Genomic DNA, 18,282 nt, shown 5'->3' with positions numbered 1-18,282 from the left:
GAAGCCGGCTCCCAGTCTATCACGTTCAGTTCCACTGACTCCCGATCACATGACTCCAATGCCCGCCCATAAACTTAAAGTGACAGGATCCCTCAAAATAACACATGCGTTTGCATGCGTTTTTTTTGCTATATAAGCAGGATCCGTTTTTACAGCAAAAAAACGTTCATGACGCATGTTAAAAAAACGTAGTGTGAAAGCAGCCTTAGGCTGCTTTCACACTACGTCTTTTTAACATGCGTCCTGAACGTTTTTTTGCTGCAAAAGCGGATCCTGCTTTTACAGCAAAAAACGCATGCAAACGCATGTCTTATTTTGCAGGATCCGGTCACTGGATGTTTAGGGGCGGGCATTGGAGTCATGTGATCGGGAGTGATGGGAACTAAACGTGCCAGACTGGGAGCCGGCTTCTTACAACTGCGGAGGTTCGTAACCAAGGTAAACATCGGGTATACTTGCTTGGATACCCGATATTTACTTTGGTTACAAGCGTCTGCATCTGCTAGGAGCCGGGCTCCCTGCACACGTTACCAACGTAAACATCGGGTAACTAAGAGAAGTGGTTACCCGATATTTACCTTGGTTACGAGTGTCCGCAGCTCTCAGGTGGGGGAGAGGGAGGGGGAGAGACAGAGAGAGAGGGGGAGAGAGACAGAGAGGTAGGAGAGAGAGAGACTGATCACGGGGCTGGCTTCTGTGCATGCTCAGTAGAGCAAGCAGGATCCTGCCTATCAGCATGCAGCGTTCACATGTGTTTGCGTGCTGTTTAGTCAGGATCCAGCAATTTGCAGAAGTTGGACGCAGCTCAAAAACGCTACAAGTAGCGTTTTTGAAAGATGTTAAAAAACTGCAAGTCGCTGGATCCTCACTATAACGCACGCAAACGCAGGTGAACGCATGTTGACGCGAGTCCATTGCAAATGCATTGAAATGAAAACGCATTTGCACTGGATCCGTTTCTGCGTTAAAAAAACGTTCAGGACGCATGTTAAAAAGACGTAGTGTGAAAGCAGCCTTACTCGTTTGGTGGACCTGCACAGAGGTCATAGAACTTTGGGACCATATTTTCTCCCTATATAACCATCTTACACGTGGTCCCTTCCCCAGAGATAGCCCTGCTGTCCATGTTTGCAGGATCAAATCCCAAAATCCGGAAGGATCTACTATCTTATTTCACAGCATCAATGAGACAGATCATACCCAGGCATTGGAGATCATCTTACACATTGAAAAGAGTGGATTAGGTGGATTCTATGGACTCGCTGCGGCGCCTGGAGGAGTTGAGAGCGTTTGATGACAAAACAGACCAGACATCATTCGCTACCTGGTACCCGTGGCTTGAATTTATAGAGTCACAGCAATTTCAAACTTGGCTGACTCAGGGCGAGGTGGTCTAAAATATGTTCCTCAAGGGTAGGGGCACATTGGGGGCGTGGAGGTGTAGTGCGACACTATGAATCTTTCCTTCTTCCCCCCACCCTCCCATTTTTTTTTTTTCTCTTCCGTGTCTTACTTTCTGTTTTTACCTTTTCTCACAACTCATCTATCAAGAAACAACAATGGAGTAGCAAGTCCCAGGAAGGTTTTTGTTTATTACCATAAATCAAGTTTATAATGTTTAGAGGTGGAGTGGGGGGGGAAGAGAGGATATATGACCAGATGATACTCAGATGATCACTACACAGCCCGGTTGTAGCTGGGACATAGCCTAACAATGTCTATCTATTCGAATGTTATTAACCCAAACTAACTACTCAGATACAGTTAGGTCCAGAAATATTTGGACAGTGACACAAGTTTTGTTATTTTAGCGGTTTACAAAAACATGTTCAGAAATACAATTATATATATAATATGGGCTGAAAGTGCACACTCCCAGCTGCAATATGAGAGTTTTCACATCCAAATCGGAGAAAGGGTTTAGGAATCATAGCTCTGTAATGCATAGACTCCTCTTTTTCAAGGGACCAAAAGTAATTGGACAAGGGACTCTAAGGGCTGTAATTAACTCTGAAGGCGTCTCCCTCGTTAACCTGTAATCAATGAAGTAGTTAAAAGGTCTGGGGTTGATTACAGGTGTGTGGTTTTGCATTTGGAAACTGTTGCTGTGACCAGACAACATGCGGTCTAAGGAACTCTCAATTGAGGTGAAGCAGAACATCCTGAGGCTGAAAAAAAGAAAAAATCCATCAGAGAGATAGCAGACATGCTTGGAGTAGCAAAATCAACAGTCGGGTACATTCTGAGAAAAAAGGAATTGACTGGTGAGCTTGGGAACTCAAAAAGGCCTGGGCGTCCACGGATGACAACAGTGGTGGATGATCGCCGCATACTTTCTTTGGTGAAGAAGAACCCGTTCACAACATCAACTGAAGTCCAGAACACTCTCAGTGAAGTAGGTGTATCTGTCTCTAAGTCAACAGTAAAGAGAAGACTCCATGAAAGTAAATACAAAGGGTTCACATCTAGATGCAAACCATTCATCAATTCCAAAAATAGACAGGCCAGAGTTAAATTTGCTGAAAAACACCTCATGAAGCCAGCTCAGTTCTGGAAAAGTATTCTATGGACAGATGAGACAAAGATCAACCTGTACCAGAATGATGGGAAGAAAAAAGTTTGGAGAAGAAAGGGAACGGCACATGATCCAAGGCACACCACATCCTCTGTAAAACATGGTGGAGGCAACGTGATGGCATGGGCATGCATGGCTTTCAATGGCACTGGGTCACTTGTGTTTATTGATGACATAACAGCAGACAAGAGTAGCCGGATGAATTCTGAAGTGTACCGGGATATACTTTCAGCCCAGATTCAGCCAAATGCCGCAAAGTTGCTCGGACGGCGCTTCATAGTACAGATGGACAATGACCCCAAGCATACAGCCAAAGCTACCCAGGAGTTCATGAGTGCAAAAAAGTGGAACATTCTGCAATGGCCAAGTCAATCACCAGATCTTAACCCAATTGAGCATGCATTTCACTTGCTCAAATCCAGACTTAAGACGGAAAGACCCACAAACAAGCAAGACCTGAAGGCTGCGGCTGTAAAGGCCTGGCAAAGCATTAAGAAGGAGGAAACCCAGCGTTTGGTGATGTCCATGGGTTCCAGACTTAAGGCAGTGATTGCCTCCAAAGGATTCGCAACAAATTATTGAAAATAAAAATATTTTGTTTGGGTTTGGTTTATTTGTCCAATTACTTTTGACCTCCTAAAATGTGGAGTGTTTGTAAAGAAATGTGTACAATTCCTACAATTTCTATCAGATATTTTTGTTCAAACCTTCAAATTAAACGTTACAATCTGCACTTGAATTCTGTTGTAGAGGTTTCATTTCAAATCCAATGTGGTGGCATGCAGAGCCCAACTCGCGAAAATTGTGTCACTGTCCAAATATTTCTGGACCTAACTGTATAATCCAGAGAAGACACATAATTTTGGTGAATCTGAAGACGTAATCTACGATTTAAGGCTATCCGCCCTTATTCTCCCACATATTTAAAATGTTCTTTTGATTGCTGAAATGTTTTTCTTGGATGTCTATACAGTGGAACCTCGTTTTACGAGTAACCTGGTTTGTGAGCATTTCGCTATACGAGTAAAGCTTGCTGTAAATTTGTAACTCAGTTTACGAACAAGCTTTGCCGTACGAGTAAATACTCACCGCTCACACTTCCGGTTCCATACTTTCACCGCGCTCTCACCCGCTCTTGCAGTCCGCACACACATATTCTGCTCACCTTACCTTTCGTTCCATCGCCGGCCTGCCAGGTCTTGTAGTTCGCCGATACCGGATGTGTATCGGGTAACCATCTCGACTATGGAGGAACTTCCGCTGTCAGCCGCTACTGAAAGGCAGCGGAAGGTCCGGCATCGGTCACAATGGTTACCCGATACACATCCTGCACTGGCGAACTACAAGAACCAGGAGGCCGGCGATGGAACGGAAGGTAAGGTGAGCATAATGTGTGTGTTTGTGCGTGTTTGTACATGTGTGGAATGGCACAATAGGGGACCAGGATGGGACATTGAATAAGTTGTGGAACAAATTGTCTGCATTCCAATGATTTCCTATGGGAAATCTTGCTTTGCTAGACGAGTAATTTGGTAACACACTCTCAGAACGGATTGTTCTCGTAAACCAAGGTTCCACTGTAATCTGAACTATAATAATAAAGATATATTAAACATAAAGAAATATTTTACTAGGATATCAATATGTCAAATATATCGATAAAAAGAACACAAGGCTTCATGGCATGAGTAATCAAAATAGTTGTGAGTAGTAGACTAAAGCTGGTCGCATCCATCATATAGTCATCGGGTAAATGCTCTGTTTCTTAACACATGTATGATCTTTGAAAGTTCATAATGCTCTTATAATGACAAGCTCAAAAGTAACCTAAAAAAATGGAAAAAAAACACTGCGGGCCCAATTGATTGTTCTTCTTCTTTTTTTTTTTTTTTTTTTTAAAGTCCCTTTTCTTCTTTTTGTCTTGTGGTCTTTGCTGACATTTTTTTCACCATGTTCTTCAAAATGGCATACTCGGTTCGTGACTTTTGCGCATAATGAGTAATTCTTTTTTTGTCTGTTTTACAATTTTTTGTAGCAAGTTTCTCATGTTTCACTGGAATGTTACTAAATTTGTGCCAAAATAAATGCCTGTCGTACATAAAATCACTCCAGTAAGGTAATAGAGTACATTTGCACCCAAATTTTGTGACTTTTTAAAAACTTGTAATTGATTAATCAGTCGACAACCTTTCAAAACCCGAAAACCTGCTCACAATAATGAACATTAAGGGACAAAATTAATGTAGAGCATTGATCTAAAGAAACACTCCCATTAAGTTTTTTCATTAAATGTGTGTATATGTGCATGTAGTATAGTGTCAGTATGTTCATATATTCACCTACCACTGCTCTCAGGGATCCAGCCCCGCTCTGCTCCTCTTCTCAGTGACGTCACTGTCGCTCTCTCCGGGATCTAGCTCCACTCTGCTCTTCTTCTCAGTGATGTCACTGCCGCTCTCTCCAGGATTTAGCTCCGCTTTGGTCCTTTTCTCAGTGCTGTCACTGCCGCTCTCTCCGGGATCTAGCCCCGCTCTGGTCCTCTTCTCAGTGACATCACTGTCGCTCTCTCCGGGATCCAGCCCCGCTCTTGTCCTTTTCTCAGTGATGTCACTGCCGCTCTCTCCGGGATCTAGCCTCGCTCTGCTCCTCTTCTCAGTGACGTCACTGTCGCTCTCTCCGGGATCCAGCCCCGCTCTTGTCCTTTTCTCAGTGATGTCACTGCCGCTCTCTCCGGGATCTAGCCCCGCTCTGCTCCTCTTCTCAGTGACATCACTGTCGCTCTCTCCGGGATCCAGCCCCGCTTTTGTCCTTTTCTCAGTGATGTCACTGCCGCTCTCTCCGGGATCTAGCCCCGCTCTGCTCCTCTTCTCAGTGACATCACTGTCGCTCTCTCCGGGATCCAACCCCGCTCTTGTCCTTTTCTCAGTGATGTCACTGTCGCTCTCTCCGGGATCTAGCTCCGCTCTGCTCCTCTTCTCAGTGACATCACTGCCGCTCTCTCCGGGATCTAGCCCCGCTCTGCTCCTCTTCTCAGTGACATCACTGTCGCTCTCTCCGGGATCCAGCCCCGCTCTTGTCCTTTTCTCAGTGATGTCACTGTCGCTCTCTCCGGGATCTAGCTCCGCTCTGCTCCTCTTCTCAGTGACATCACTGTCGCTCTCTCCGGGATCCAGCCCCGCTCTTGTCCTTTTCTCAGTGATGTCACTGCCGCTCTCTCCGGGATCTAGCTCCGCTCAACTCCTTTTCCCAGTGATGTCACTGCCGCTTTCTCTGGGATCTAGCTCCACTCTTGTCCTCTTCTCAGTGAGGTCACTGCTCTTGAGAGTAGCCTGCTCATGTTCTGTTCATGAGCCTGAAGTCTCTTTTTACATTGTAAGTCTAAGCAGCCTTGTTCTGACTGTCCATAGACTTACATTGTAAAAGTCACTTCTGGGTCACACAGAGCACAGTGTGACCCGGAGAGTCTGCAGAGCAATGATATGAACGAGAAGAGGATGAAAATCCTGGAGAAATGGATGAGTATATGAACAGGCTGGTACTATAGCATAAGCACAGAGTTAACCCTTGTCCAGTACCATGAAGAAAAAAAAAATCACTAGTTGTACCAATGTACATGAGGTCACATTGACCCCATGGTACTAAATAAGGGTTATTAGAAAAAAATCTTCATGGGAAGGCTTCTTTAAAGATGCAAAGTAAAAGAATTTGATGCAAATTCAAAACTGTCGAACGCCAAAAACTAGACAAGAGTAATAATCGAGCAGTATATTCTCCATTATTTCCTAAATAAAGCATGAAAATTGTTGGCATAAGATAATTTATAGTCAATATAACACAACAGTTGATGTGTTTCTTAAGAATTCATATGACTAAATTATGTACAATCGAATGAAGTGATTTCTGCACCCTACCTTCAAAACAAGCAGTGATATTCATATTCTTATCGGTTTAACACAGCAGCATCTGTTCTTTATGGATGTGACTCTATAACAAAAAAAGTTTTTTTGAGAAAAACTAAATGGGAACAATATAATCATGGCCTTTTTATGTTATTTGTATTGTAGGAGCCGCCTGAAGATGATGCCAATATAATTGAGAAGATCCTGTCCTCAAGACTAGTTCAGAAAGATGTAAGCTTCTATAGTAGGACTGCAGTAACCCATTGTAGGGGTTGTCTGGTGAATACAAGTAATCATTAGTGATGAGTGAGCACTACAATGCTCGGGTGCTCAGTACTCGTAACAAGCAGTTGGATTCTCGCGACTCAAGTACCTGAGTATAATGGAAGTCAATGGGGGACTCGAGCATTTATCTGGAATAATTCCAGATTCCAATGGACCCCCATTGACTTCCGTTTTACTCGGCTCTCCAGTCGCGCCCATCCAAGCATCCAGCTGCTCTTTACGCGTACCGAGCACCCAAGAATGGCAATGCTCATTCATCACTATTTATCATCCATCCAAGGAATTGGTGATAACTTGTTGATTGGTGTGGAATGGACCGCTTGGACTTGCACCGTCCAGTAGATTGGGGAACTTTAAGGATCAAATGCTCAACCTCTACTCCATTCCCTGAATGGCGAGCAGCACTCTGCTTTTTCCAGCAGTTCGTTAGAGATTGAATGTCACAAGCTTGAACAATCCCTTGAACACATGCCTGAATGCTTCAGCCCCTTGAGATGCCAAAATGTGTGCTTTTAAATAGATCATCACACTCACTGATGTACAGTTATTTAAAGGGGTTGGTCACTTTATCTTTATTTCAACAGATGCGCTTTGGACATGATTTTGTGTACACTTACTATTATATAGGTATGACCACTTCGTCTCTTGCACTCGCTAGTGTACTCGGACTAAAGGCCCCGTCACACACAGAGCTAAATCTTTGGCAGATCTGTGGTTACAGTGAAATCATGGACATATTGTTCTATTTGTACACAGCCACAAACCTGGCACTGATTATCCACAATTTCACTGCAACCACAGATCTGCCGCAGATTTATCTGTGTATATGACAGGGCCTTAACAGACCGCACAGATTGCTTGTCTATCAAAACACAGCTTTCCTATGTGAAGTTTTCTTTAATTGGAGGAGGATGATGGACTGGTCTTGTCACACGAGCCTTCACCAGAAGCCATTGTATGGACAGGAGAGCTGTGCATTCTGTGAGGAAAGCTGTACAGGAGGAGAACCTGTCATACTTTATATAGTAAATATCTTCAATACTTCTGTTTTACATAAAGCTAAAGTGATCACCCCTTTAAGGGCATTTGATTAATACCACGTGATGGCTACTTACCCTCTTTATTCCAAGTTAGCAGTAATGGTGTACTTTATTATTTTACACACTGCTTCAGTATTTTTGAAAGATTTTTGTCAAATAATGACTTGTATAATTTATCTGAAGTCATGTTTACCTAATGTTATGATAATCTGTTGGAAGGATTACACACCCAAAACTTTTTATTTATGCATGTAGTTCTGTAAAAGATAAGTCCAGCAATACCTGTACATGGCCAGTCCATTCTTTTTGTTACTGAGAAATCAGCATTTGAATTGCTCCACAGATGCGGCTGTAGATCTGAAGCCTCTGTCACTCCAACTCTATTCCCCGCCCAGTGCCGCCTCCTCCTGACTCCTGACTGTCTGTCTCTATGCTGTGCGACTTCAAGCAAAGGAGCTGTCAGTCAAGCACAGGTTGCGGTGCTGGGCGAGATATAGAGCTGGAGTGACAGAGGCTGTAGATCTACAGCCTCATGTATTTATCAATTCTAATGCTGATTTTCCGTAACAGAGTAACAGACTGGGAATGTAAAGGTATTGCTGGACTTGTCTTTATATACATGAACATATAAATAGTTTGGGGTGTGAAATTCTGCTGATCGGTTCCATTTAAAACATGCTCAACTTAAAACCATAGAATTTAAAAAGGGTTATGTAGTTTTCTTCATCGTTCCTTATGGGAGACCCAGACCATGGGTGTATAGCTTCTGCCTCCGGAGGACACACAAAGTACTACACCAAAAGTGTAGCTCCTCCCTCCGGGCATATACACCCCCTGGATGACAAATCCAACCAGTTCAATGCTTTGTGTTCAGGAGGTCACACACACACATGCATTCTCATCTGATTTTTTGATTTTTGATTTCAAAGATTTGGAAGAAAAGCGGGTCCAATCTGGACTCCCGGCATGTCCCTTCTCACCCCACTGTGTCGGCGGTGCTGTTAAGGTTGATTTTACAAAGCTGGAGCCTTCACATGCCGCACTCCTTCACCATCCCCTGAGGCTCTGGCTTGAAGTGGGAGCCATCACGGTTCTCACTGCTTTGCAGGAGACCGGTCTCCATCCGCAGCCCTTTCAGGATTCTGCCGGACGGAGCGCTCGCCCCCCAGGGACCTGGCCCTGCGTCTCATAAGCTAAGTATTGAGACGTTATTCAGGGGTCCCTTGTGCATTTATTGTGGGGAGAGTGTGTTATGTCACTGTGCTGTGATTTCCGGCCGGTTCTCTGTTTTTTTCCTGAGAACCGCGCCGAGGGTGCCTGCTCGTCGGCCGCATGTGAAAATCTAGGCCCCGGCTTCAGATGCGGCCTAGTTTCGTTTTCAGTGCCCCTGCATGTCAGTCATGCAGGGGAACAGTGCGGCGCCGCCCACCGACCGTTCAGCAGAGAGGAGGACACTCCTCTCTGAGTGAGGAGATGTTTCCCTCCCCTGTATATCCCCTTGGCCCTCCGGTTCCCGCTCTTGGACCTAACCCCGCCCCCCCTCCTCACTCCGGCGCCATTTTATCAGCGTTCACACACTGATCGGCGCTGGCTGCTGCAGCTACTGCATCTGTCTGGGGGTCCAAGCTGTGGAACCGGAGGGCACACAAAAGCGGTCTGGTAAGCCACAACCTCTGGTTGTGGACTTTATTATACACTCTCTGGGGGTGATTCTGACGGAGTGTATTCTTTACTGCAGAGCCTCCACCTCAGCAGCATGTCTCTCACTAGGAGCAAGGCTGCAAGGCTTTACTCTATATGCACTGCATGTCAGCTCATACTGCTCATACTGCCTGAACCGAGCACCTATCCACATTGTGATGCCTGCTCTAACATGGTGGTGTCTCAGCCTGGAGCCTCCCCAGGGGTCCCTCCGGCTGCTCCAGCCCCGGTGGCTGAACCCCCGGCTTGGGTAGCATCGTTCTCTAAAGCTATCTCCCAGTCCTTTGCCGACTTCATGGGACAGCTGTCCCGGACTCTGCTGACCATGCATCAGCCCCCTTCTCAGGGCGCCTCTGCTGCTCCGACTCGCTCTGCAGAGCTCACAGAGGATTTTTTATCTGTTCCCGGACCCCGTCCTCCTAAACGGAGACGCAGGGACTCTTCTCCTTCCTCGTCCCACGGCTCTGATTCACGAGCTGAATTACAGGGCGAGGAGGATGCCTTTACTGTGGGCTCGGACGCTACCTCTATGTACCCGATTGATCTATCTGAGGGTGATGCGGATGTTAGTGACTTGATTGCGTCCATTAATTCCGTACTGGACCTCAATCCACCAGTGTTAGGGGAGCAAGCTTCTCTGGTAGAAAAACACCAGTTTACCTCACCTAAGAGAGCAAGGAGTATGTTTTTTAACCACTCCAGTTTTCAGGCCACTGTGACCAAGCCCAGAGCCTGTCCTGACAAACGCTTCCCAAAGCGTAGTTCTGATGAGCGTTTTCCCTTTCCACCTGAGGTGGTCAAGGAGTGGGCTCATTCACCAAAGGTAGATCCTCCGGTGTCTAGAATCTCAGCCCGGACAGTTGTATCGGTGGCCGATGGCACCTCACTTAAGGATCCCACTGACCGCCAGGTTGACCTTCTGGCCAAGTCTGTATATGAGGCGGCAGGGGCCTCGTTCTCCCCGTCTTTTGCAGCAGTGTGGGCTCTTAAGGCAGTCTCTGCTTCTCTGGCGGAGATACATTCCCTCGCCAGGGACTCTATGCCCGAAATGGTTGCCTTAACTTCCCAGGCTTCGGCTTTTTCATCCTATGTCATGTCTGCCATTCTGGAGGCTTCTCACCGCACGGAGGTGGCTTCCGCTAATTCCCTCGCGATCCGCAGGATCTTGTGGCTTCGAGAGTGGAAAGCAGACGCTTCTTCCAAGAAGTACCTTGCTGGGCTCCCCTTTGCTGGGTCCCGGCTGTTCGGTGAACAACTGGATGAAATTATTAAGGAAGCTACTGGTGGGAAGAGTACTTCCTTGCCACAAACTAAAACCAGGAAACCTGTCCAGGGCAGGAACCAGTCGAGGTTTCGTTCCTTTCGTTCCTCTAACTGGTCATCCTCTAAGCCCTCAGCCTCGTCCACTAACTCAGCCAAGGATCGAAAACCCAGCTGGCGCGCGAAGCCGCGTCCTCAAAAGAACGGAGGAGCCGCTGCCACTAAGGCAGCCTCCTCTTGACTATCTGGCCGAGCCAGCAACGTCCTTGGTCGGTGGCAGGCTCTCCCACTTTGGCGACGTGTGGTTTCAAGACGTCTCCGATCAGTGGGTGCGGGATATCATCTCCCACGGCTACAGGATAGAATTTTCTTCCAGCCCGCCAGACAGATTTTTTCTGTCCACTCTCCCCTGCTCCAAAGCCGCCGCCTTCTCTCAGGCCGTGGCATCCTTGCAGGCCAACGGAGTAATTGTTCCGGTTCCCATCCCCGGGAACGGTTCAGAGGTTTCTACTCAAACCTCTTCCTAGTCCCCAAGAAGGACGGTTCCTTCCGGCCCATCCTGGATCTCAAGCTTCTCAACAAGCATGTTCAGGTGCGGCACTTTCGCATGGAATCTCTGCGATCGGTCATTGCCCCAATGACCCAAGGAGATTTTCTAGCATCCATCGACATCAGAGATGCCTATCTGCATGTGCCAATTGCAGTTTCACACCAGCGTTGGCTACGTTTTGCAATCGGAGAGGAACATTTCCAATTCGTGGCTCTCCCCTTCGGGTTAGCCACGGCCCCTCGTGTATTCACCAAGGTCATGGCAGCAGTGGTTGCGGTTCTGCACCTCCAGGGGTTGGCAGTGATTCCTTACCTGGACGACCTTCTAGTCAATAGTATAATGCCTCAAGCATATGGAAAAATATTGGAATATACAATGAAAAATGCTACTTGCTAATTTGAACATGTGAATAATGAATTGCATACCTGCCATGAATATTAGGAAAAAGGAGATATTTAGCAATCGCATTGATCAATGTAACTGAGCCCCAAGGCCTCGTCAAGGCATATCTCTATATTGGGGTCCCTAGCTCTGTGACCCTAACTGTGTGTCATCTCATTGCAATTAAAAACTGCTATGGGTGGAGAGGGGTAACTAAGGACTTTCTTATATAGGAGATGGAAAAAACATGGCCGAAAGGGGCGGAGCTGTGTTCACATTCAGAAAAAAACTACATATAACTGAATAGGATAACTGAAGTGAGCACTAATATATATATATTATGAGTGCAAGCCAAAAATTACATACTATATACGGATAAGGCTGCACATCAAACTTAGATAATAGTATAATGCCTCAAGCATATGGAAAAATATTGGAATATACAATGAAAAATGCTACTTGCTAATTTGAACATGTGAATAATGAATTGCATACCTGCCATGAATATTAGGAAAAAGGAGATATTTAGCAATCGCATTGATCAATGTAACTGAGCCCCAAGGCCTCGTCAAGGCATATCTCTATATTGGGGTCCCTAGCTCTGTGACCCTAACTGTGTGTCATCTCATTGCAATTAAAAACTGCTATGGGTGGAGAGGGGTAACTAAGGACTTTCTTATATAGGAGATGGAAAAAACATGGCCGAAAGGGGCGGAGCTGTGTTCACATTCAGAAAAAAACTACATATAACTGAATAGGATAAGCACTAATATATATATTTTATTAAAATATATATATTAGTGCTCACTTCAGTTATCCTATTCAGTTATATGTAGTTTTTTTCTGAATGTGAACACAGCTCCGCCCCTTTCGGCCATGTTTTTTCCATCTCCTATATAAGAAAGTCCTTAGTTACCCCTCTCCACCCATAGCAGTTTTTAATTGCAATGAGATGACACACAGTTAGGGTCACAGAGCTAGGGACCCCAATATAGAGATATGCCTTGACGAGGCCTTGGGGCTCAGTTACATTGATCAATGCGATTGCTAAATATCTCCTTTTTCCTAATATTCATGGCAGGTATGCAATTCATTATTCACATGTTCAAATTAGCAAGTAGCATTTTTCATTGTATATTCCAATATTTTTCCATATGCTTGAGGCATTATACTATTATCTAAGTTTGATGTGCAGCCTTATCCGTATATAGTATGTAATTTTTGGCTTGCACTCATAATATATATATTAGTGCTCACTTCAGTTATCCTATTCAGACCTTCTAGTCAAGGCTTCGTCCAGTGCAGACTGTCAGCGGAGTGTCTCGCTCACTCTCGCCACGCTTGTTCAATTCGGGTGGCTTGTCAATCTGCCCAAGTCCACTCTGACCCCGACCCAGAAACTTGCGTACCTAGGGATGCAATTCGAGACTCTGCTGGCACTTGTGAAGCTGCCCTTAGTCAAACAGCAGTCCCTTCATCTGGCGGTGTGTTCTCTATTGAAGCCCCGCCGTCATTCCATCAGGCACCTCATGCAGGTGCTGGATCAGATGGTGGCGTCAATGGAAGCGGTTCCCTTTGCCCAGTTCCATCTGCGTCCTCTGCAGCTGGACATTCTCCGCTTGTGGAACAAGCGGACCTCTTCCTTGCACAGGCTAGTGGCTCTGTCGCCACAGACCAGGAGCTCTCTTCAGTGGTGGCTTCGGCCCCTCTCTCTGTCTCAGGGACGCTCCTTCCTGTCTCCGTCCTGGGTGATCCTCACCACGGATGCCAGTCTCTCCGGCTGGGGAGCAGTATTTCTCCACCACCGAGCACAGGGCACTTGGACTCCGTCCGAATCAGCCCTCTCGATCAATGTGCTGGAAATCAGAGCTGTGCTCCTAGCTCTCGTATCCTTTCACCATCTGTTGGCGGGCAAGCACATTCGAGTCCAGTCGGACAACGCGACAGCAGTTGCCTACATCAATCACCAGGGCGGGACTCGCAGCCGCCTGGCGATGTTGGAGGTTCAACGCATCCTTCAGTGGACGGAGGACTCCAAGTCCACCATATCCGCAGTCCACATTCCAGGCGTAGAAAACCGGGAGGCAGATTATCTCAGCCGTCAAACCGTGGACAGTGGCGAGTGGGCCCTGCATCCGGCAGTGTTCCGGTCAATCTGCCGCAAGTGGGGCACTCCGGAAGTGGATCTAATGGCATCCCGGCACAACAACAAGGTCCCGGTTTACGTGGCTCGCTCCCACGATCCTCAGGCCTTGGCAGCGGACGCGCTGGTTCAGGATTGGTCCCAGTTCCGTCTGGCCTACGTGTTTCCCCCTCTAGCTCTCTTGCCCAGAGTCCTGCGCAAGATCAGAATGGAGGGCCGTCGGGTCATCCTCATTGCTCCAGACTGGCCCAGGCGAGCTTGGTACCCAGACCTGCTCCGTCTGTCCGGAGAGGTGCCGTGGCATCTCCCGGACCGCCCAGACGTTCTCTCTCAAGGTCCGTTTTTCCGCCAGAATTCTGCGGCTCTCAGATTGACGGCGTGGCTCTTGAGTCCTGGATCCTGACGGCTTCAGGCATTCCTTCCGAGGTCATCTCCACTATGACTCAGGCTCGGAAGTCTTCCTCGGCCAGGATTTACCACAGGACTTGGAGAATTTTCCTGTTCTGGTGTCGCTCTTCCGGCCATGCTCCTTGGCCGTTTTCCTTGCCGACCATCCTGTCCTTTCTACAGTCCGGTCTGCAGCTAGGACTATCCCTCAATTCCCTCAAGGGACAGGTCTCGGCTCTGTCAGTGTTGTTCCAGCGGCGTATCGCCCGACTGGTTCAGGTGCGCACCTTCATGCAGGGCGCATCTCACATCATTCCTCCTTACCGGCGACCTTTGGATTCCTGGGACCTTAATCTGGTCCTCACGGCCTTACAGAAACCCCCCTTTGAGCCTCTTAGGGAGGTTTCTTTGTTTCGACTTTCACAGAAAGTGGTCTTTCTGGTGGCCATAACTTCTCTCAGGAGAGTCTCTGATTTGGCTGCGCTCTCTTCGGAATCACCCTTTTTGGTTTTTCACCAAGACAAGGTGGTTCTCCGTCCGACTCCGGACTTTCTCCCTAAGGTGGTGTCTCCTTTCCACCTTAACCAGGACATTTCATTGCCTTCCCTTTGTCCGGCCCCTGTGCATCGCTTTGAGAAAGCGTTGCATACTTTAGATCTGGTGCGAGCGCTCCGGATCTATGTGTCACGCACTGCCGCTCTCAGGCGGTGCACCTCTCTTTTTGTGCTAACCACAGGTCAGCGCAAGGGTCTCTCGACTTCTAAACCGACTCTGGCTCGTTGGATTAGGTTGGCCATATCCGATGCCTACCAATGTTCTCAGGTGCCTCCCCCGCCGGGGATTAAGGCGCACTCGACCAGAGCTGTCGGTGCCTCTTGGGCTTTCAGGCACCAGGCTACGGCTCAGCAGGTTTGTCAGGCTGCCACTTGGTCTAGTCTGCACACCTTTTCGAAGCACTACCAAGTGCATGCTCATGCTTCGGCAGATGCGAGCTTGGGCAGACGCATCCTTCAGGCGGCTGTCGCCCATTTGTGAAGTTAGGTTTTGCCTACTTCTCAGTTTCTGTTTATTTCCCACCCATGGACTGCTTTGAGACGTCCCATGGTCTGGGTCTCCCATAAGGAACGATGAAGAAAAAGAGAATTTTGTTTACTTACCCTAAATTCTTTTTCTTATAGTTCCGACATGGGAGACCCAGCACCCTCCCTGTTGCCTGTTGGCAGTTCTTGTTCCGTGTGTTTTCACCGGCTGTTGTTGTAGACAGAGGTTCCGGTTATTCCGGGTTTTACTCTATCTCTACTTATGGGTGGATGTCCTCCTTCAGCTTTTGCACTAAACTGGTTGGATTTGTCATCCAGGGGGTGTATATGCCCGGAGGGAGGAGCTACACTTTTGGTGTAGTACTTTGTGTCCTCCGGAGGCAGAAGCTATACACCCATGGTCTGGGTCTCCCATGTCGGAACTATAAGAAAAAGAATTTACAGTAAGTAAACAAAATTCTCTTTTTTCTCATGACTTAGTATATTTAAAATGGTATTCCCATCTCAAAGATCCTTTCTCTATATGTAATAGTTGTAATAATGTCAGCAAATAACTCCAATAGAAATGTAGTATAGTTATTTTGATTAATTAAGTCGATTATCTCATGTGCAGGGCTTTTCAGCTTGGGTATCCATGGTTACGACCACTCATATAGTAACATTTTGTTAGTTGATCGTGATCTTAACCATTGACTTCAATGCCAAGCGAATTCAATGCCCAGCAGATGATGTAAGTTACATAGCTAATCAAGAGAACTAAACTACATTTCTAATTGGAGATATTGGCTAATATTATTATTATTATTATTATTACGCCTACTATATATTGTAATGGGATGTTGGCGATGGTAATACCCCTTTAACTATCTCCGAGGAATATTTTTTTTCTTTGTCTTATTTATTTATTTATTTTAATCAGTGTAACTGGGTTGTCCATAGAGTCCCAGTTACAGGGGAAAGCATTGCCACATGTATCTTAAAGAGCTGAAAATAGTCTGCTAGGACCCAGCAATCTAATATGCCAAGGAAATACCTGATTAACATTAGGTCCTGTACAGGCATTGGCAGCGCTGATGATTCTATTCACTGCATAGTGCTCATTAAGTACTATATAGGGGTGAAAGAACACAAAAGTGGTAATAAATCACGTCTCCCCAGCGTCGTTGCCTACCTCTAACAGCCAGGGCTGCACTTTACTGGTCAGTCAGAGGTTGAATTGGCATGATGATCTGTTCATTAACAATTTGATACATTGTTTTGGTTAATCTTGGCTTTTAGGACTTGCGGTTCATTGTATTGAGCACTAAATGTGAAGTGATTTACTAGTCTTTGAATCGTTAGTAGTGTATGTTGCTTTTCTTGTTCTCACCCTTTCAGGGGGCAGATGTATTTTGTAAACAAATTATTATATTTCACTGCTTGATACATTCGCATGTAAATATGTTTTCTCTTTTTCAGTTCACTCCTGGAGGAATACCATTGGATGTGGAGGAATTCTATGTCAAGTATAGAAATTTGTATGTCATTTCAAGATTTATATGTTATTGTGACTGATAAATACTAGATCAGACAAAGAAAGGTCAGAGCTTGAGAGAATCTGTAGTAATCATTTAGCAGGTCACACCATTTCTATTAATTACATAAATACACTTGAACCCCTCTAATCGAATTCTGGCCGGGAGTCTGCATATCACATACTTGTGACCGCCATTCCCGACTCTGACACTAGAGAATCCTCGCAGCGCACAGTGTGTGCAATGTGAGGATTCACAAATCTGCAGTCATATAGAGTGGATTGAGACTGGACAATCCCTCTAAAGAAAACCTTTTTCCAAATATTAACTAAGGCCACCAGCTTTAATGGCACTTTTACAGCAGTCTAACATTTTGTTTAAAAGCAAAATACCTCTGCATTCCTAGAAAATACCTTTTATAAACCCCTTGTGGCGCAGTCCCGTCTGATCTGCGTCCCTGGTCTTGCTAGGCCCCTCCTTTATCCCCACATCTTCCTGCCCATTGCTTCTTGTGGATGATGGGTCCTTCGTCATTTAAACAGTGCCCCCAATCTCGCTCCTATGTATTCATACTTCGCGGAGCACAATCCTCTAACAGGCTTGCACAAGGAGCAGCCAAAGAGCGAGGATGACCGGTAAATAAAGCCGGTGCATTACATTACTTTAAGCCCCCGTCACATTTAACGACTTTCCAGCGATCCCGATAACGATTTGACCTGATAAGGATCACTGGTAAGTCACTACGTGGTCGCTGGTGAGATGTCAAGCAGTCAGATCTTCCCAACGACGCCGCAACGATACAGTGACTATAGTGACCTGTATAACGATCTCAGTGGTACGTGTCTGAGCTGAGTCGTCAACGAGGTCATTGGTAAGGAGTCAAACACACCGATGCATGCTGCTCAGCAGGATCTCGACAATCAAAAAATGGTCCTGGCCATTCCAACACAACCAGCGATCTCACAGCAGGGGCCTGGTCGCTGCTATGTGTCAAACGTAGCGAGATCGCTGGTGAGGTCGTTGTTGCATCACAGAATCTGTAACTCAGCGGCGATCTCGCTATATGTGAATGTACCTTTACTCTGCCCTCACCTGGGTAGAACGAAGTATGCCTGCACAGGAGCAAGATTGGTGGCGCTATGCAGATGGCATAAGACGCAGTTGTGTGGTTGAAGGAGGTGCCAACAAGACCAGTGACGCACATGGGTCCAGACCATGCCATATGGGGCAATTTAAATAGTATTTTTTGTGCTATGCGGAGGGGGTTGGAGACTTATATACTGGTTGCTAGAGTGCTATAAAAGAGCCATTAAAGATGGTGGCTTTTTATATTGGAAAAACTGGTGACAGGTTATTAGTTATTATTGTAGCTCCATTTATTGCATGGTGCTTTACATGTGAAAAGTGGCATACATAGACAACTACAATAATCATGAACAATACAAGGCACAGACTGGTACAGGAGGAGAGAGGATCCTGCCCTCGAGAGGTCAGTCTACAGGGAATG

At 46.3% G+C, this 18,282-nt stretch overlaps 1 protein-coding gene across 3 annotated transcripts in view; it reads left to right on the top strand.

Moving 5' to 3' along the window:
- Positions 1-18,282, top strand: part of CHD6 (chromodomain helicase DNA binding protein 6) — a 338,823-nt gene that overhangs the window by 137,651 nt on the left and 182,890 nt on the right. For all 3 annotated transcript variants that reach the window (XM_075349913.1, XM_075349914.1, XM_075349912.1), the window contains exons 6-7: positions 6,640-6,705; positions 16,720-16,778. In XM_075349913.1, coding sequence (XP_075206028.1) covers positions 6,640-6,705; positions 16,720-16,778 — 125 coding nt within the window. The remainder of the gene's footprint in view (positions 1-6,639; positions 6,706-16,719; positions 16,779-18,282) is intronic.

The sequence above is a fragment of the Anomaloglossus baeobatrachus genome, chromosome 5 (genome assembly GCF_048569485.1).
Source record: "Anomaloglossus baeobatrachus isolate aAnoBae1 chromosome 5, aAnoBae1.hap1, whole genome shotgun sequence".
Lineage (NCBI taxonomy): Eukaryota > Metazoa > Chordata > Amphibia > Anura > Aromobatidae > Anomaloglossus > Anomaloglossus baeobatrachus.
Note: the sequence above shows the minus strand (reverse complement) of the source record. Positions and strands in the feature narration are given on the sequence as shown.